Here is a 21544-nt window from a genome sequence, read left to right on the forward strand (position 1 = left end):
TTAAAGGGACACTGTGCAGGAAATGGTCAAAAAGAGTGCTGCAACTATGCTGCTCATTGAAACTGGGCTGCCAGTTGCCAAATTTGATCTTTACATGACAGTTTTCTAAGTAATAAACAAATATTTTCTAGTATGGTCCAAATAGAGTCATTTTCGCAGAAATTCAAAATGGCGGACCATGCAGAAGATCCCCCTTTTCATGTATGAAAAGTGCAATTTTCCCAGTCATAATGAATACTTAGAATTTGATGGCGGTGGTAAGTAGGCCTATTCATGAAAAAGGTTTGGACTTTTACTTTGAAAAGGTACCCGCATTTTCTTTACAACCGGAAGTTGGTGATTCATGTCATTCATGTAAGAGAGGCGAGCTCTCGCATGTCCTACGTTCATCTCAGAAAAGTCAGACTCCGCTATTATTTCAGTGTTATGCCTCCTCTTCCAGGCGCAGAGCTGGTCCACACACCTGTCCAGCTGTACCGTTACCTTTTACGATGCTGTAAACTCTTGCCGTCAACAGCCATGCAACAGCATTATCGCCATGCAGTAAGACAAGTGAGCGCAGTGTTTATATTTTGCAGTTAACTAATGACCTCCGTTAAAAAAAGAATCTAATGTCTGCCATACCCATTTCTCTTGTCCTATGATCTGCTTTAGGCCTACTCTGTATGGAAAGCAGCATGTGTTCCTCTTCCTCATTAACAAAGTCAGAGAATCATGTAAAATGTATCATCCATTGAGCAGGCGGGTCTCTTCCAGGCTATGGGGATGATTTGGGATCATGGGATCTGGGAGGGATGATATGGCTTGTTTTGTACAGCGGTCCATGTAAACGAATTGCCTTTTAAAACGAAACTTCTAAGCACAGGACCACAGTGGAAGCCGTGTGGCACCATCCAGCGAAATTGAAAAAGTGCTGCTAGTGCTAGACTGGAGCAACGCCGGACATGCACGTGTTTAGAACAGATGGGCGTTGACATGCTTATGATAAAGTTCAGGGGTTTTCAAGGTTTTATTATTATTATTATTATTATTATTATTATTATTAATAAAATTATTATTATTATTGCTTTCTTGGTTTAGAAAGTGTCTTCAGAGTTCAGTGCTAGGCCCAGGTCAGAATTCTGATGTAGACAACCACCAGCGAACTAATACAATAGAATGGCCCATGAATGGAGCGGTCAATAGGAACGCTTGCGTCAAACAGGCCGCCATCTTGAAACATGGGAAGCACCGCGGAGCGCTGCTTTGAAATGAATGAATGTCTATCGGAACCAAGACAACATGCGGGATTAAATCCGCATAAATTGACATATTTGACTACCGGAGGTTTCTGTTTTTGTTTAATCCTGGTTCGTAACAAATTGTTAGTCATTTACTTACCCTGAAAAATTGATAGTTAAACCATTTTTGTCAACATAGCCTACATTTATGCTCAACTACCTTTTTCCCATTCATACCAGCTGTACGAGACTTCCTGATGAACAGGGCATAGCCTACCTCGAAAACGTTTACATGGGGGAAAATTAAACATACACATTTCACAAGCAAATAAGTAGGCCTACATTATACTTGGACAAAATATGTACAATGAATCATTAGTTTCTTCATTCCCGTCTGTAAAAAGCGTCAGCTAAGAAGAGCAATGTAATGTAATCTAGTGTATGAGTGTATAGCCTACCGTTGTAGGCTATTGGTTACGTTATGGACACTATCTAAATTAGGCTACATTACACTTGAATGTGCCATCATTGTATAGGGCCTACACGAATGCAATATTTGCACAAGTCACAACAGTGAAGGCTGGTTTATTGTTTGGTGCCTTATAATATTTGAGGGCTGCACTAACCAAGCTACAGCACCGTTGTGTCTTATTTCTGGACAATAAGTCTTATTTCTAGCAATAAGCCCTATGGGCCCAGTTTCAACAATGTGATCACAGGTTAAATCCATAGTTTCCTGAAACCCTTTGATCCTATTCAGCATGTTTACAAATCTACACACATGAAATAAATATTACATAGGCCTACACAGGGTTGGTGAGGTTACTTTTGAAATGTAATAAGCTAAATATGTTATCAGTAATGTAATCCCATTACCATAATATTTAAGCAATGCAACAGATTGCTGTGACTACTTTATTCCCAAATATTTACAATGGTTTCAGTGAATCGTTAAAAAACAAAAAAAATAGGAAAGCTTAAAGTTTAACTCCAGCCAATTTCAACATGCTCCCACTAAATAATAATAAAAACAACATCTTGCTTTATTCCCCAAAACATCCAAAAGGTTATGCAAAATCAGACAACTAGCAAACAGCGATAAACAAAATCTGCCCCCATTAGAATAGCTCAGATCCCGGAAAGGGCTGAGCCGAAAATGTAATTGGCTGGAGTTATCCTTTAAGCAGAGTTTGACAATGAAAGTACACAGCAAGTCCTGACCACACTTCAATTTATTGAAAAAAGACAACTATATACACAATCAACATTAGAACCCCGCCACCACCATCCATTAACCAGGTTACTTCAGACATTTCGACGGTAGGGTCACAGGGATGTTGATGTGACGTGCTTTAAAATCAGTTGACGTTGTTGTGGAGGTGTGCCCTCCCTGTTGATATTGGTCAAACCTCCTGCTGTTAGAGTGGTCATCTTAGGATGGTGGGCCAGGTGTGTTAGAGCACGTATGCTCCCTCATCCCTGGTTTTTGTTCACAGGGATGATGGGGCATACATGCCGTCACACCCCTGGACCACCATCCAAAAAGGATAACTCAGTAGGAAGTGTGACCAACCTGTCAATATTGACAGGGAGGGCACACCTCCATAACAACATCAGCTCATTTCAAAGCACATGACACATCAACATCCCTGTGACCCTACCGTCGAAACATATCTGGTAAAATCCAGAAGAACAGCCTCTGAAGACCTCATTTACCCGCCTTTCCTCAGGGGAAGATATCTACCTGATCAGGAAATTAGCTAAAAATATGCTCAAGGCTTACGGTCCTATCATCAGTCCCTTTGGAACAGTTAAATGGCAACATATTGTTGATCTGAATAATGTTCAGGATCCTGAGGGTCTTCATGCAGCAAAAACAAGGTGATCAGAAGGCATGTTGACTTCGATGGCCAGAAGATGAAGGTGTCTGTGGCAGCTCAAACATTGCGTTGATCTGTGGCACTGGCGCTCACTGTGCTGAAGGACGCAGGATATCAGCAGTTCACAGCCTGTTCTCCAACTGCTGAGCATTTAAAAAACATTCACATTTTAAAAAACATGCCAAACAGTGACATCAACACAGCAAAACTGAGGGCCTCACATGTTTGTTTCAACAAGCTTATTTTTTGGTCTGTTTTCAAGTAAAACACCCTTGATCTGATAATGGGCCACTTGGTCAAGCTGGTTATCTAGGTGAAACAGTGGTACAAAAAGTAAAAGCAAAGAAACCCTGCCACAGATTCCCTCCAACATAGGTTTGACCTCTCCAAGTAACTGGCTGTGACTCAATATCAGATCAAGAAAATGTCTGTAAAATACTTGTATTGGTAAGAGTTTACAACTAGGTTTTAGGCCTCAAAATTCTAGTTCTACAATTCTAGTGAGTTTTTGGAGGACTGGCGTTCATTTAAGAGTGACATGACTGATTGGGCATATTTACTTGAAAGTAGACAAAAATAAGCTTATTGAAATGTGTGGGGCCATCAGTTGTGGCGTGTTGACATCAGGTGGATAGACAGCGGACATTGCTGTTGGACAACAGCTAGAATTATATTTTTGATAAGCACATACTTAAACATGTGTTCATACACAGTTTTGATACCCTCCATGAAAATACACAATGAAAATCCACGAAAAATACCGAGAATGCATAAATGAAAAGGTTCGCTTCATTAATACAATTGAAGATTCCAATATAAAACACTAAAAACATCAGAAATCAAATAAGAAAAGTTACCAAGTGTCTGTAGCCCGTCAACTCAATGCTGACTGGAGGGTCACAAACGCAGACAGTCACCCCATGCCCTCCATGAAGAATGGAACACAGGACTGGAACTACCCTAATAAAAGTTCAAAACAAAACATTAGGAGCCAATATGCATATTATTTACTCAGTTAAAACACAGTACAGTAATCCTTAATTATATGCATGACAGGGGGATCAAGTGATGGTGGCAAATGGCTGCAGCAAGAGAGTGGTAAGAACTTCACAAGTCATGCTTTAAAACTTCCTAGTCAGTCATGCGACTCAGAACAAGTCAAATGATTCAGGGCCCTCATTTATCAAGCGCATCAAACGTGCCTAAATCTACGCACAACCCCAGACCATGAGTGCATTGCAATATGCGACTTGCCTCTCCACCTCCACTTGCGCTTGCCTCCTCCTCGTCCCGCCTCCTGGCCCCTCCTCTGTGGAGAAAACGATAAAGTTTCCCAGCTGTCAGCCTAGCCACAACAACTTTTGAGGGACTGTTTTTCATTCACCATCCCACTTGCAAATGAGAAAAAGACTCTACAATTGAGCTTTTGCAAGATATTGAAATATAATGCTGTTGTCAGTGATGTCATCATGACATATTACTTCCTGGTACGAGGAGAGAAGCAAGTGGAGGAGGCAAGGTCGCATATTGCAACGCACGCCATGCGTGCACCGTCCTCCTGTTGAAAGCACCTCCACCTCTGCCGCGGAAATGTCTCCACCTGTGCACTTGCTGCCAGCACTTCATGTGACGCGTGTGCAGGGACGGATCATGACTCCATGGGCCCCTGGGCCAGACAACAAGAAAGGGCCCCCTCCAGATGTTAGAGACCCTATTTTGTTGGGCATTCAGGTGTTTTTCCCCTGAAAATATGTGAAAATAGAGTTGTTAAAAGTGTGATTTTACCCAACATGAGAATGGAAATTTAGAGGATTGGGCTTCAGGGCCCCCTTGACTCTTGGGCCCCTGGGCCTGGGCCCGGTAGGCCCTTGCAGTAATCCATCCTTGCGCGTGTGTCCGCGTGTGTTCATGTGCGAGAGAGAGAGAAACCCAGACAGTGTTGCCAGATATATGATGATTATCGTATTTGTACCATAATTGTCAATTTTGTCCTCACTGATCAAAAAAGCATGATGTACAATCATTTCAGAGTTGTAATTCAGTTCATTTTGATGCCTTGAAACAACAATTTGGGTCTAGTACGATAATCTCCTCCCAGTCCCCAAAAATGATAATTTTGAGGTTTTGGTACAATAATAATTCAGCATTTTCCAGCTGGCAACACTGAACCCAGATCCCCACATAGGCAAACACAGTATGACACCATCAAGGTTATCTACTTATAAATGCATACATGATGTTCCTTAGTAGAGCCTGAAAGAACAACTCATGATTAATTATGAGATATCATGCAACTAATTGTTTGACTAACCTTGGACAAGTGTTTGGGGAAGTTGAAGTTGAAATTGATGGCTCTCTCAGCCGAACAGTTTGCTCGGGAGGTAAGTGGCAGCATCAGATCAGCGTTGTTTTGGCACAAACATCTCTCTCTCTCTCTTCAAAGCCAGACCCCATGCCCGCCTCCTCCTTCTTTAGGGCCATCTGCACAGAACAAGTTGTAGTAGCAATAACCTTATCAACTTTATCCTTCCAGTGCAAAGCAGAATAGCAACATTTGGTGCGAGATGTGTACATGATCCTTATGTTTGTGTAACCACGTTAATTACGTGGCGCTTTCTTGAAAACAAAACTTACCAACAGGGTAGGCACATGAAAGACATGTTTAATTGAAGGTGTTAGCGTAAATTGTACAACTGAGGTTTAGGGAACGCTGTTGTTGACATGTTGCAACAAGCACTGTAACAAGCACGCCTGACAAACTTAAGTTATCCTTGCCGTGTTTTAGTCACTTTTATTCTTCCCTGAATGGCTTTTTAAACAATGAACAAACATGTGGACATCATAGTACATAAAAACAATATTTGATATTCAAGTGTACATCAACTGAGGCACGTACGGAATGTCCGTTGCAACAAACACTGTTGCAACTAGTTAGCTAACTTTAAATTTAGAGATCTATCCGAGATTTTCGCATGTTCGTCAAACATGGCGCCATAAATATTAATTCACGACTAAACAAATATCCCAAATATCACCCCTTTTAGACATTTACAAGTGTCACGAGTTAAATCATCGTTGACTTTCCTCAGGAAGCGCTTTTGACTAATACCTACAGGTAGAACTAATATGATTCGTACAGGCCAACGTTAGCGTTGCTTGCCTCACAACGTTATTTTCGCCGAACAAAGCACCAAAGATATTGATTCAGGAACAAAACAAAAGAAAAGAAAAGAGTCTTAACTATCGCCTTTATTGGGCATGTCAAGTGTCATCATGTCCTACAGTTAAATCGTCCTTGATTTACCTCAGTGGACCAACTGTGAAATGATATTAGCTCTAGGCTAACAACATTGCTCAAGGCAAACACATCATGCCGTTGTTTGTCACAGAAACTTAATATCGATAACATTCAAAATCACAAGATAACACCTTACCTCATGTTACACCTTCTTTGGCTGTTTTTCGTCCTCTCGTTGCTGCAAGCATAGCGGCACAAATATCCTTCAACTTTACAAAGTGATCACCGACTGGTGTGGCCATAATGGTAAATGAACAGATACCTGATTAGAACCCTGTTCCAAGATGGCGGTGGTACAGACGCATGCCCAGAGGCTGATGGGCCATTCTATTGTATTATTTCTATGGACAACCACCAGCGAACTTGAAACAAGTAAATACATATTATTCTTCAACAGTAATGATACACAACGTACAACGTGACCTTAAGTGAGGCACGCATGTGTTTAGTATAGTTAAAAGCAGGGCTGGAAAAGTAACTTTTTACTTTTACCCAATATTGTACTTGAGTAGCTTTTATGAATACTTTGTACTTTTTAAGTAATTTTTTAAAGTAATACTTTTACTTGTACTTGAGTACATTTTGACCCAAGTACTTTACTCAATTACACTGGAACCTGGCCTGAGTACTGAGTAAAAAAAAAAATGACTGAGAGACAAAATGCCATGCACAATAATGCCACAATCCGCCAGAAATGAAAGATTGTGCAGAATGGCACACAGCATTTCCACTATTTTACTATCTTGTATCAATGTATTGGATGATGGCTGGTGCCAAGCAAGGGATGGAGGTTATGGAGGACGATATTCAAGAAAAATAAACATGACATTCTCAAGAGGAAAGCTAATTAAAAGTAACTAAGTACTTTTTACTCAAATTACATTTTAAGTGAAGTACTTTTTACTTTTACTTGAGTAGATTTTTAGATAGGTACTTTTACTTGTACTTGAGTAGAATTTAGGCAAAGTAAAGATACTTTTACTTGAGTACACATTTTCTGTACTCTTTCCACCTCTGGTTAAAAGGCTGCTCGAGTGCAGAGATAGGTGTTCATATGTACTGGGGCAGCCGTGGCCTAGTGGTTAGAGAGTTGGTCTTTCAAACTAGGGGTGGCAGGTTCGAATCCCCCCGACCTCTCCCTACATTTCCATCCATGGGTGAAGTGCCCTTGAGCAAGACTGTAACCAATACCCTGACAAATAATAACTAAGTCACTTTGAATAAATGAAAGCTTCAGCTTAGTGCAATGTAATGTAATATAATGTAATGTATAGCTTTGAATTTTCGAGGGGACAAAACACAGCATGGTAAATTCAGTTTTAAAATTACAAGGCCCCTGTACAAAAAAGGATAATTAAAACAGACACTAGGTACTCAGTTCTGTGGTGTGATAATGATGATGGCACTGCTGGAGTCATGTCCTTATTTGACCCCAAGCTTCTTAGGAAAGTTTAGCTGGGCCCTATCGTGGCTAAATGGTAGGGCACTCGTCTACTATGTGGCCGACCTGGGCTCGATTCCGACCCGGCTATGCCCTACCGTGGCTAAATGTAGGGCATTCGTCTCTACTAGGTGGCCTACCTGGGTTCGATTGCCGACCCCTGTCTCTCTCTCCCAAACGTTTCCTTTCTCTCTCTCAAACTGTCCTGTCACTAATAAAGTCGAAAAGACCAAACATATATTTTTTTAAAGTAAAGGAGGCTATGGGATGGCTTCATGGAATTACATTGAAAAATGAGAAAAGGTCGCACCATGCATAGGTTTTTATTACACAGACACGTTTCGGCGTTTGTCGACACGTTTCCGAAACGCGTCTGTGTAATAATAAAAAAAAACTATGCATGGTGCGACCTTTTCTCATTTTTCAGTTTTACAATATTTTGGTCAGCACTCTTAAAAGAAGGAAAACTTGTTGGGTGAAACCTGCTCCAGCCCTCTTGGACTTTCATGGAATTACATACAATTTGTGTTCTGTTTGTTTCAGAGTTTTAACAGCCACGCGGATGAAGACGACGCAGAACGGGTACAGCTCATGATCAAACGAGGCATCGCAGATGCAGACTGGATTCTGGACAAGGTGGGCTAGTCCTCTTCTCATTTAAGTGGCATCTCATCATAACTTTCTATAGCATTAACCATCGGCGAAAAATAAATACTAGGCCTACAAATCTAATCAGTTAATCATTTTCTTCACCCCTAAATCCACACTGAGCACACTAGAACAATGTAAGACTACTTTAAAACCTTTTGAGTTGAATTCATTTGGACACAGTCTTGTGAAGAGCGATCTTAACTTTCCAAGTCATGGGCAACTGAAAGTAGATGAATTGGACATGGAAACACTGGGCTGCGATTTAACAATCGAGGTTTTGCATTCTGACAACAGTGTTTCACTCGTGAAAGTAAGCTCTTCTCTTGGCCCACCCAAGTTTCTAAGTAGTCAACATTGCAAGTCTGGGGTGAATTTCTCAAAACCAAAGTTGCTTACTACATTAGCTACTTTGTTGTTTTCAATGCATTTTCCCATTGGCAACTACCGAAGTTGCTAACAGGCTAACAACTTCTCTTTTGAGAAACTCACCCCTGCCCTGCTCCACCATACTGTAGGTCTGACCTGAGGTCTCAACTCCTCGCTCCTTCACAGAGTCAGAAAAAAAGGCAGTGGCTGGTTTCATTCAGAAGTGGAATAGTAGCATCACAATGTAGTTTCTACCTATTGTTTCTAAATGTCTTGAGGGTTGAATGCATGTTTGTTTGGTGGTGAATGGGTCTTATCGCTGGATAAACAAGAAAAAGGGGAAGATGAAAGGAGGGGACCCTAAAGATACAACTCTGACACATGTTTAATTCAGCCGATTCACTGATCTCACAGACTGAACTCAGTCAAACTCTACAGCAGTGGTCTCCAATTATTTCCCCCCCAAGGGCCAAATTCTGAAACGTTGCAAATGAGGGCCAAACCAATCCCCCGACTGTATGACCACAGATAGCACACATATACAGTATCTTTTCATTTGTTCCAACCTCATGGTTATTTACAATGCCCGGACCTAGGCCTGTCACGATAACAATTTTTGCCAGACGATGACGATAACAAGGAATTATTGCGATAATCGATAATATTGTCTCTCGGCATTTTCAAACAATATAATGTGCAATAAAAAACACTGCTATGCAAGGTGTGGCCTCTTGAAACATTGAATTTAACATTTGGGCCAGCACCCTCAGAGGTTTCAATAGGCCTAATTAAGATTGACGCCTGCTCCAAGAAGAAATGTGTCAAACAATATAAGGACGTAAAAATGCAATAAAAATGTGCCTACACCCCTTCACATTTTAAAAGCGTCACGGCGGGGGATATACATGTGTTTTCAATTACATCCTCATGGAGCACAATAGGCTCTAAATAGGCTTTTTTGTATTTATTATTAGGGTAAGTTATATAGTCTTTCTTTAATATTTTCTGTTATTTATCTTTCTCAAGCACACTGAATGGCTTATAGGCCTATCCATGTTGTGATGTAAAATAACCTACTGGTGGGGTATTGTTAATTCACAAATTATTACTTAGACAGCTTATTTCAACAAAATGCACGTTGTTACTAGCTAATTGTCAGTCAAAACCCAAATCAGCCCTGTTAAAGGCATTTCAACATCAGCAAAAAGCAAAAGAGCATGAACAGATGCACAAGTTCCCGGTGAAAGCAGCGCTCTCTCTCTCTCTCTCTCTCTCCCTCCCCGATACCCTCGACTGGAACAAGTTGCAATTCTGCGCACTTTAAAGTCGTTTATGAACGCCCATACATTGATTCTTATGAGTTATGAGTCGCCATGCTTCTGTTTTCCCCTGTAGCGGTCTCAGCCGTTCACATTCTCCTGGTGTGACTGATTTAAATCCACAAATCTTATCTTCATGATTTGCTTACGGACTGCCTACTCATATTGTTAGGTCTAAATAAACAAGAAATATAGCGAAAATCACAAAAAGAACAGACAACGAACGTCGGGGTAGGAGGCGCATTGAAATAATAGGGGAAACTCGGCGAGGTTTAAAATAACAGCCTCAGAGCAAGTTTGTCGCGACGGTACCACTATTTCATGTTTGCACAAACACGTCTTCGTTGTGGATATTGGGTTGCTGCGCATGTTTCAAAATGAACATTTGCCTCCGTGTTGGAGCTGTTCATTCCCCTCTCTGAGGAACGTTGCAGATGCGCTGACTGAGACTGGAAGAATATAGCGCTCCTAGTCTCTAGTGCTGATTCAAAAGGGGCATTTGGATGGGTTTTTCCTGCACATTTTTGGCAATGTATGGTATTGAAAAGAACTTCAGTGACTGATGCAATCTTTGTTTTTTTCAATGCTAGTACACCAAGAAGAAGTGACCTTTGATATCAGTGGAAGAAGAGATGGATTCAGGACAGTCCACTATGGCGATTTGCACAGATGTTGAACCATACCAGCCAAAGAGGGATACAGGCAATATCCCTCCATTGCTTCTTTTTATTGTGTGTTAGGTGGGTTCAATCCAACATGCACACAAAAAGCATACGCACAATTGTATGTTACCATAGCCATTCAGACATTACTGTATGTACTAGTGTGAATTGTTGATATGTTAAATTGTATGTTGTGTATGCATTTCGTAGGTTGTAGTGTGTATATTGTTTGTGCAAATAAATACCATTATTTACTCCTTGAAAATAAAAGTCAAGTTGTAATTGGGGGGTGTCTTAGACCCTATAGGGTTAAGCCAGCAATTAAAAAAAAAAAAAAACTTCACATCTAGTTCAGTGAGAGTGAAATTCAGTAATGTGACTTGCCCTGTGTAGAGACGGAGCAGTGAAGAATGCTGCGATACTGGATCAGGCGAGCAGGTGAATTCATGAGAACTCGGAGACAAAACGAGACTCATCCAATAGCTACTCATCCAATGTCAACACTTCACACTCACCACCTAATTAGAAGGCATTCATTTGATGTGATTCACCTCCTCCGCAGAGAGTGCATTAATAGCGGTTGTGTACTAATGAGAACTTTTTGCAATGCCAGGCAATGACTCTTTTTGCAACGCCAGGTTTTCAATGAAACATTCCTCTGCAGAGAAAATGTCAGACCTGTTATGTAACAATGTGATCTATGGGCATATTCAGATCCGATCATCAAACATCGCAAACACTTTCCTCTTCTGGGACCTATGACATGCCATTTAGTCAAACCCTTGCACTGAAACATAAATCTCTAATTGTATTAAATTAATGTTCCCATCGTCCTGCACTTGCCAGCAAGCTGAAACTATAGCACTGCTGGTTAAACAAATATTTCTTCTAATTCATTATTAGTCATATAAGGGAAGTTAATGACACTAATAATAATACATGAGTTTTATATAGTGCTTTTCATGGCACTCAAAGACGCTTTACATATAACATAAAAAAAAACATTACAAAGACATACTGAGACTCAACAGAACAAAACAGACGGTAGTGGAAGGTTATGTCAATGGAAGTGGGAGCTGTATGGTGTGGTGAAGTTGGCAGCGGTGAAATGGCCTGGGGATTCCGAAAACCCAAAGCCTCCCATTGTGGTGGCAAGTTCGGTTGAGGGAGACAGCCGAAACAAGCAGGTGAAGTTTCACAGAAGGGCGATGAAACGCCACGGATGGGGACGCGGAGATGCCATGGGTGAGGGAGATAGGTGATCACGCTGGCAGCGTTGCAAGACGCCATAGCCGGGTCCGCAGAGACGGCGAGGCTGAGAGGAGGTGTGGTGGCTGGTGACTCCAGCAGCCAAGCTGGCTCAACGACGAAGTTAACTTATAGTCATACAGATCCTGGCCATTTAATTAGAATGTCATGAAAAAGTTGATTTATTTCCATAATTCCATCAATAATGTTTAAATTTCATGGATTCTGTAGATAGATACATTGCCCGCATGTTGAACTATTCCAATCATTAAATTGTGTATTTTTACGTATTTTGGCCGTACAGCTCCAAAAAAACATGAATTGAATTCACATAATTAGAATATTGTAATAAAATCACAATTTTCTTCAGAAAAAAAGAAAGAAATTCGGGTCACATCAAATCAGTTGAAATTTGGTACTTTCTACATAACATGTCAATGTTCCAGGATCTGTATATTATACACTATAGGCTCTTTTCCACTGCAGGTTTTCTGGTAGCTCGACATCATCGAGTTACTGCCTTCCATTTCGAATTGACCCCATGTTATGCGACTTTCAGACACGTTTGATTGGCTGTCAAGGCCAAACAGTATGGGATGTAATGAATCCCTTTAAGGGGTCTCTGCAGAGTAGTCCACAGATCATCTGTACCAAGTCTTTTGGAAATCTGAGTAAATTTGTGGAAAACAAGCATTTTAATGATTTTTACCAAATGTAAAATGGTGGAAATTCTCTTCTGGTTGACATGACCTCATAGATTGGATTTGACTTAGTCCAAGGATTGTAGGGATACCAATATGTTCATAAGTGTGCATACTGTTCAAAAGTCACAGACAGAAATGTAGCTACATTTTTAGACGCATTTTTCAGTATATAATTATTTCAGCATCATAATTTTGTAAATATCCACTTTTAAGTTAACTGTAAAGTTAAAACTATGCCCAAACCAAAACAATTCCTAACCCTAACGATTAGAAAAGGCATGTTTTTGTCTGAAAAGACGTGCCCACGTGTAGCCTACCCCAGTAGCCTGAGTGTTATTCCCTTCTATGGCTTATTGTCTGACTCATGGGCTGTCGGACTAATGGGCTGTCTGACCAATGGGCAGAGACTTGGACGAACATGTAATGTAACTACGTGTTCAGATAGCATCATGAGTGGGGTTAAGGTCTGGAATTCCTAGTGTCTGCTACCGCAGCATTCTGCTCTAACTGCCTTAGGACCTTTTGTGTCAAAGGTGAGTTTTTATTTGAACTTTCTGACGGCTCTGTTAATGAGGGACAACTGGAATGGCTGGATTTAGCCTGATTATCATCGACTTTCAACTCTCCTCGAGACTTGGTCTGACCAAGAGCACAACAATGAACATTTCTTCAAACGGCATGGTTGACCTGCCTCGCTTAGTTTGCGAATGGTTGTCTGCGTCCCGACAAAGTGGGAGGGGTTCTGCCCTTGGCCTGACTAGGAGCAACGCTGAAGGTGTTGCGTCACAAGGAGGGCACAGCCTGGCAAGGCTGGATTGGCCTTAGGGTATACAGGGGCCTGCCCCCTTCTCAATGTTATCAGTCCTCATGCCTCAAAGGCAGGCCTCCAACTCAGATTTTAATGATAATGCATTTGGCTGTTGCAGTCAGAATAGCTCATATAGATCACTAAAATGTTGTCACAGGTTTCAATGTCTCTCACTGCCAGGCAGACCAGTCTTGGCTGGTCTACTACAGTGGTTTGGTTCCAGTGTCAAGTTTTGGCAAAGGACGCGCTCAACTTCTTGGAAAAACGAAAGTCTTTGGGTGCGAGATAAAATGTATCAACTTAAGGAAGAAAAATCCGCACGCCCTGATGAAGGCTTGATAGCCGAAATGCGTTTGCTTTTTGGACATGGTGGTAATATAAATAAATAATGAGACGCAGTTTGTGAGTGCAGATTTTTCTTCCTTAAGTTGGTTCCAGTGTCCCCAGGGGGAAATTCAGGAAATTCAGGGTTCAGAAAGTTCTGTTGACATTTTCTCATTTGCAGTTGGGATGGTGCATGAAGAACATTCCCCCAAAAATTGTTAGGCTAGGCTGACAGTGGGGCAACTTTATTGTTTTCCTCCACGGAGGCGGGGCATCAGCACAACGTGAAGTCACAAGCACAAGTGGAGGACGGGAGTCCGCATATTGGAATGCATCCACTGGGCAATTCCTGCCATTCCTGCTGTGTCATTTCACATATTTAGGTCACACACCTTTGTAAGAAGTTGTGCTGATTAGCAGAGGCGATTCTAGGGTCAGGTGGGGCCCCAAGCGAAAATGCAAAAAAATGAGCATTTGAACCAAAATCGCCACTACTGTGGTAAATTGTGGGCTGTTATTCACTATCTAGGGGCTTGGGGGCCCCAAGCGGCTGCCTGCCTTGCCTAGTGGCAAGATGCACCTCTGCTGATTAGGATCAGCTGGTTGAGACCAGGGGTGGGTTTCTCGAATCCGACCAAAATTAGCCTTCGGACCAAGTAGCCCAAGTCCGAACGAAGTCCGACACAAGGGTGATTCCGCCAAAAGAGTGCCATTTGCTGGTTGAAAAACCTTAAAAATAAACTTCAAATTTCATTCAATTTCAACATAGAATTTGTTAATGTACACATTTAAGCATTCAAAAAGAGCACTGGGCAATCTCAGGATAATTCATTTAATTTATAACAGTTGTTACCATAACACATTGTTATTTGAGTAACAGCAATTAGGGTAACAGCAATAAGGAATTAGCAAGAAATTAGCAATTGTGTGAAATCTGACCACATGGCATCCATGCTAATACTTTTTTTGCACAGAGCACATTCTTCACATTTAAGTGAACATTTCACTTTTGTTGTCATCAAACACTATCTAAAGATAATTAAGGTAACATGAAAGAGTTTTTAGATTGCCCCCCCCCCCCTGACTCAACTGCAATATCATCAAATATGAAGAAAAGTGCACGAGAGAACTTGCTTTTGGTCTTCCCATTGGATTTAGGAGATCTAAATGATGTCACTTCCGGGTGAAAATGTCACTAGTGGGAGGGTCCCAAATTTTTAGGGGGCGGGATATACATGGGTAACAGCACTGAGTCAAAACCTGGGGACACGACTAAAATGTGATTTTTAACCAAAATAGAATTAATTTATTCTTTTAAAAATACAATTAAAAGTATAGATGGATTATATAGTCACATATAAAGCACTAGTAACGCGAACAAGTGTCCAGTTCTTGTCATCACGCTCGCCTTTCCGCACTATTTCAACAGACTAGGGCAGTTGCATAATGTCCATTTTTGAACTTGTTGTAGCCTACGATGTAGTTTGGAGTTCTTGTGGACTAAGGCATAGCCTACAATGCAAGGAAAACAAGAAGGATCACCGCACACTGGTGCCTTAAAAAAAAAAAAAGTGAACAGCGCATTTCGCAATGGCAACTTATATGTATTTCCATGTAGCCTATGCTTGTTGGAGTGTAATCAAAATATGCTATTGGTTTTGTAATGTGTGGAGATAGGTGAGCGATTAAATACTCTGCATTCATGCGAGATGCTGCTTTTGGTGTGGGTTCAAATCCCGATGGTAATCAAACAGGGTTCTTTTTTGGCGCAGCTTTGATTGATCGGAGCTCGTGAAGCACGATAGTGGAACATAGAATTTCCTACTAGGCTATATTTGGACAATGTTTTTTCCATATTTGAACACTGTGTTGGTGGGTTTTTTTTCCAGCCCTGTTCGTAACATGACTAGACATTTGGTGTAGTATGGGTCAGAGGCTGAGTGCACTTGGTGGCAGTAATCGATCGATGTTGCTTGAACTCTGCCTGAACCCGCCCCAAACCACGAGCAAGAGTGATGTGCTTCCCAAAACAAAGGTGAACTAGCTAACCATGCTATTCGTTCCAAATCCGACAGTAGTACTGACGAACAGCCCCTACTTCGTTTTGCAGTAACACCTGAGTCGTTCGCTTCAGCACCGGACGAACGACTAACTACATTACTTGTAAACACTGGGACTTTGTAAGTCCGAACGAAGTGTTCCAGAAACAGTTTTGTCGCACCTGAGTCGTTAGTTGCTAAGTTTGTTAGCAACGAAGGTTTCGAGAATCGTAGCCCAGATTGGCTGAGTGAAAACCAAAAAAACTCAACAGAAGAACAATCTCTCTGGGGGAAATGCATTGGCCACGGTGTAGTACAGGGGCGTTGCCTGAGGACACGAGTGAATGGAAAATCAACTCCCTTGCGCATGGTCATTGGTCAGTGGGTGCGATGGATACAACCAAAGAAATTCGACAGAGAAGAACAATCTCTAGGGGGGAAATGCATTGGCCACGGTGTAGTACGGGGGCGTTGCCTGAGGACACGAGTGGATGGAAAATTAACTCCCTTGAGCATGGTCATTGGTCAGTGGGTGCGATGGATACAATTTTCGTACTCCCTTGCACATGGTCAGTGGGGGCGACACCATGATGGATAATTTGTGGTCAATTAACGGCAGCTGTTGGTCAGCAGTAATTGCTGGGGGTAATTAAGGACAGCTGACAGACATTCACGCTGTCCTATGACCTGTTCCACAGTGAATAACATTTCCGTACTCCCCTCGCCATCATTTCCTACTACGCTGTTATGACGTGAGTAAGCCCTCTTGTCTCAAGCCTCTTTGGATACAACTGCCGTACTCCCTTGCGCATGGTCAGTGGGGGCGACACCATGATGGATAATTTGTGGCCAAATTAACGGCAGCTGTTGGTCAGCAGTAATTGCTGGGGGTAATTAAGGACAGCTGACAAACATTCACGCTGTCCTATGACCTGTTCCACACTCCGACCCTCGCGGAAGTGATATTAGGTGCATTCGACATGTGTCAACGCATGCATGCGCATTTAGACAGCAATGCACCCTGGATGGAAAATGCTGCATGACGGTTAGATTTCCTGTCAAACTTCGAAATTTCGTCGACGTTGCGTTGACGAGGTGACATGTCACATGGTGTAAAACTATCGCGGGATGAATGCGGCTGCAGTCAGATCTTGCAACCTCTGCAGTTGCTTATCCCCTTCAACGCTCGTCGGCGGACTGCCTCCGAGGTCACGCGCCCATGAACTGGTTGGTCAACAACTCACTCACGTGTGTATATGGGTCTTGTCTCACACCTCTACACAAGTTTGCGCAGGTCCCCACTTCAGCTCCTCCTCACTGCCTGTCCCCCCACTCCTCACACGTGGTGTGTTAGTAGAGCAAACCGGTGCGAGCTCATCGTCTCGTTCATATTTGTGGCCGACTGCAAATGCGCTGTATTTAACAACACCCACATCGTGACAACAAGTTCTCCCTCACGTGCTTCCGTCAATGTTGGTCGACAGCAACAAAGTCGTATGGGCTTATTGCATGCTTCCCTGATGCTTCCAATGGGGCACCTAAGTCTCCACCCCTTCCGGGCGGCTTGTGGGGTTGGGAACGCAAACACTTTTGACTGGGCTGTAATGGACTGATCAAAGCTATTTTCCGACCCACCTCGCATTTCCCCGTCGATCACACATATGCTGTGCCACAGAATTAATAACAACCAATGGTTGCTTGTTGACTTCACTTGGCAAGCGATTTTTGAGTTGTGTGTGTAATATGTAATTATTTGGACTACATATGTAATTATTTGGACTACACAACAGACGTCTCATGTCTGACGCGCAGCCACTTAAGCCACGGTGCAGCGGTAGGGTTGGCTGTGCCTCGGTTTACATCAGATATGCGAGGCGCACGTGTAGTCTCTAACACAGTTTTGCACAAAAGCTAAAATAACGTTTCTTTCGTGTCGAAAATGAGTGGTTGTCACAGACTGAGCTGTGACGCTCACGCAACCAATAGCGTACAGGCAGCAATTAAGCCGGCACTTTCAACCATTCTGCACTGACGCCGACTGTGTTTCACTTTTCATTCATCTGTACACTGTTTTCATTCCTAGGTTCATTGCTCATTCATTAATCACCACCATTAGCCATAACTTTTACCCAGCATTGGTCCTAGGAGTGCAGGGAAAGGCATATCGGCATTTCTTATGTTTCAATGACCCATTTTTACCACGTTTCAAAACGCGCATTTCATAGCGTTATACATTTCTCAATTCTCATCTGGTTACTGATTTCTAAGGTTAAAGAATCACCACATTTGATATCATAAAAAGTTTATTAAGTTAAAAGATTGTAAAGTAAACATTTCTGTGTCAGTTACTCACCAACTTACCAGCTGCAGGCACTTCCTTGGTTAGAGAACCAGAGGGAATGTTCCACTGTGTATTTATAGTGGGGTGGTTCAGTGGGGCAAACCATTTTAGCAAGGCGGTGGTTTTTACTGGGAATGTGTAGAATGTATTTTATTGTGCATAGAAAGGATTTTCGGCTAAAGAAAATGATTTTGGTTGTAAATGTATTTTGTTTGTATTTCTTTGGTTTGTTATTTTGGGCTTCAAGTATTGTTATCGAGTTGATTGATTTATTTTGCTGAATGGTCTTACCTGAGGGGAGGGGCTGTTTGTTTGATAATGGCTCAGAGCCTCAGTGTGAGGTGAGCAGCATAGGAGACAGTTGTGTCTCAGAACTGAATGCAAGTAGTGGCTCAGAAGCTGTTATGCTATAGTCTGGCACTCTTGCCATGTTTTGTTTCATGGGACTTTTTGCTCAACTTTGTTTTGCTCATTTTTGAAGCCCTGTAAGTGCACTTTTAAGAAAATTTGAAAAAGAAGAAAAATAGAAAGAAAAGCTTGTCCCTTGGGAAGAAAACTGTCTCTTTTCCACTCCGTCGCCGGTCATCCTGCTACATGTGGTGTCAGAAGCTTGGGGTAGCGGAGTGAGACGGAGAGAAGACCAACCGAGACGGAGAGAAGACCAACCGAGACGGAGAGAAGACCAACCGAAGCAGCTGACAAGATGGCAACCAGGAAGAAGACTGCTGAAGGCAAGGAAGATGGAGCAACAGGGGGCGCCACTGAGACGGGAGCACCGACGCCTCAGCCTGCCACAGCAGATCCAGCCATCGGGCGACTTGCTACTATGTTCCAGTCGTTTTTGGAAGTCCAACGTGCCAGAGATGAGAGAATGGAGAGAGGTGCGTCCGTGCAAGCCCAGCAGGTCAAGGTCCTGACTCATCAGGTGACGCAGCTCCAGCTGGACATGGAGTCGGGCCGAGCCACACCCCCACCACCACCCGAGGGCACTTCAACGCCTGAACCAACATCACCCCGTGAATCTTCAAGTTCAACGGCGGAATCGGCACAGCGAGTGACCACTCTGACCACCGAGGGGCGTCCACCGAAGATGTCTAAGCTGGAAGGTGACAATATCGAGCACTACTTGACGACCTTCGAAAGGCTAGCCACAGCTTTTGGCTGGCGACGAGCGACCTGGGCCGTGCACCTCATCCCGTTGCTGACTGGAAAGGCCCGCAGTGCTTTCGTGGCCATGAACCCTGCTGACACGACGACTACGGACCGCCTGAAGGAGGCAGTGTTGAAAAAGTATGAAATAAACACTGAGACATACAGACAGCAGTTCAGAGCCCTGGAGACCAGTCCGACTGAGACACCGCAAGAGTTGCACCTCCGTCTGAAGGACTTGTTCTACAAGTGGACCAGCTATGAGAAGAGCAGCAAAGAAGACTTGATGGAGACTCTGGTGCTCGAGCAGTATCTACGCGTGCTGTATCCCGATGTGAGGACCTGGGTCAGGGAGCGTAACCCGAAGACCACAGCAGAGGGCCGCTAACTAGTGGAGAGCTACGTGGCTGCGCACAGAGGTCCCAGAGGCTTCCGGTACGCTGGAGTGCTGGAGCAGAGCAGCCGGGGTAAATCGTTTGGGAGGGGAGTTGGCTCTGGTACTGACATTAGTCATGGCCATAATAGAGCCCCACCCCCTGCAGACCGTGCTAGACCCCAGAACATTTCTTGCTACAATTGTGGACAGGAAGGTCATAAGAGCTCTGTTTGCCCCCTGCCAAAGTATTAAGTGCAGGGCAACCATTTGACTTTGAAGTACTGTGCATATATGGGAACACTAATGCTGACTTTTTAGGCCACCAGAGGGGCCATCTTCAGAAGGGTGGGGGAAATGTCACAGACTGAGCTGTGACGCTCGCGCAACCAATAGCGTACAGGCAGCAATTAAGCCGGCACTTTCAACCATGCTGCACTGACGCCGACTGTGTTTCACTTTTCATTCATCTGTACACTGTTTTCATTCCCAGGTTCATTGTTCAGTCATTAACCACCTTCATTTGCCATAACTTTTACCTAGCATTGTAACATGGAGTGCAGGGAAAGGCCTACCGGCATTTCTTATGTTTCAATGACCCATTTTTACCACGTTTCAAAACGCGCATTTCATAGCGTTATACATTTCTCAATTCTCAGCTGGTTACTGATTTCTAAGGTTAAAGAATCACCACATTTGATATCATAAAAAGTTTATTAAGTTAAAAGATTGTAAAGTAAACATTTCTGTGTCAGTTACTCACCAACTTACCAGCTGCAGGCACTTCCTTGGTTAGAGAACCAGAGGGAATGTTCCACTGTGCATTTATAGTGGGTTGCCCACAGTTCAGCGGGGCAAACCATTTTTAGCAGGGGTGGTTTTACTGGGAATGTTTAGAATGTATTTTATTGTGCATAGAAAGGATTTTCGGCTAAAGAAAATGATTTTGGTTGTAAATGTATTTTGTTTGTATTTCTTTGGTTTGTTATTTTGGGCTTCAAGTATTGTTATCGAGTTGATTGATTTATTTTGCTGAATGGTCTTACCTGAGGGGAGGGGCTGTTTGTTTGATAATGGCTCAGAGCCTCAGTGTGAGGTGAGCAGCATAGGAGACAGTTGTGTCTCAGAACTGAATGGGAGTAGTGGCTCAGAAGCTGTTATGCTATAGTCTGGCACTCTTGCCATGTTTTGTTTCATGGGACTTTTTGCTCACCTTTGTTTTGCTCATTTGTGAAGCCCTGTAAGTGCACTTTTAAGAAAACTTGAAAAAGAAGAAAAATAAAAAGAAAAGCTTTTCCTTTGGGAAGAAAACTGTCTCTTGTCCACTCCGTCGCCGGTCATCCTGCTACAGTGGTCTTACGACGCAAATCCAAACCTTTCAAATTCACTGTCGTCATATGTGAAATCCGGAGCACATGCCAAGCGGGATGAGGATTTAGCTTGACTCGCTCCATTAACTCTCATTCAAAATTTTGAGAGCTTCAGCCCCAGCCCCACGGATCGGAAGTAGAAGGGCGTGACTTAGGTGCCCCATACTGATCGTAGAAGAAGAATAAAATTTCCGTACTCCCCTCGCCATCATTTCGTACTACGCTGTTATGACGTGAGTAAGCCCTCTTGTCTCAAGCCTCTTTGGTGAAAACCAACATATGGTGTGCATTCCAATATGCACACTCTCGTCCGTCCTCCACTTGTGCTTGTGGCCTCGCCCCGCCTCCGTG

General features: G+C 42.8%; 1 protein-coding gene and 1 long non-coding RNA gene across 2 annotated transcripts; one reads left to right on the forward strand and one right to left on the reverse strand.

The window, feature by feature from the left end:
• The first annotated feature begins 332 nt into the window (after positions 1-332).
• On the forward strand, positions 333-11180 carry lyrm9 (LYR motif containing 9). Its single transcript, XM_063205239.1, has 3 exons — positions 333-552; positions 8383-8475; positions 10766-11180. Exons 1-3 carry the CDS (start codon positions 376-378, stop codon positions 10781-10783), a joined length of 288 nt encoding a protein of 95 aa, XP_063061309.1. The 5' UTR covers positions 333-375; the 3' UTR covers positions 10784-11180.
• LOC134454304 (uncharacterized) lies at positions 2435-5476 on the reverse strand. The gene is made up of 3 exons (XR_010035823.1): positions 5412-5476; positions 3958-4060; positions 2435-3243 (listed from the first exon to the last, which is right to left on the reverse strand). It is a non-coding gene; the product is annotated as an uncharacterized LOC134454304 (long non-coding RNA).
• Positions 11181-21544: the final 10364 nt, after the last annotated feature.

This window comes from Engraulis encrasicolus, chromosome 8, assembly GCF_034702125.1.
Source record: "Engraulis encrasicolus isolate BLACKSEA-1 chromosome 8, IST_EnEncr_1.0, whole genome shotgun sequence".
NCBI classification, from domain to species: domain Eukaryota; kingdom Metazoa; phylum Chordata; class Actinopteri; order Clupeiformes; family Engraulidae; genus Engraulis; species Engraulis encrasicolus.

Coding starts and splice junctions, on each gene's coding strand:
- lyrm9 (XM_063205239.1), top strand. CDS start 376: ATGTCCTACGTTCATCTCAGAAAAGTCAGACTCCGCTATTATTTCAGT. Junction 553..8,382: donor ATCGCCATGCAGTAAGACAA/GTGAGCGCAGTG, acceptor TGTTTGTTTCAG/AGTTTTAACAGCCACGCGGA.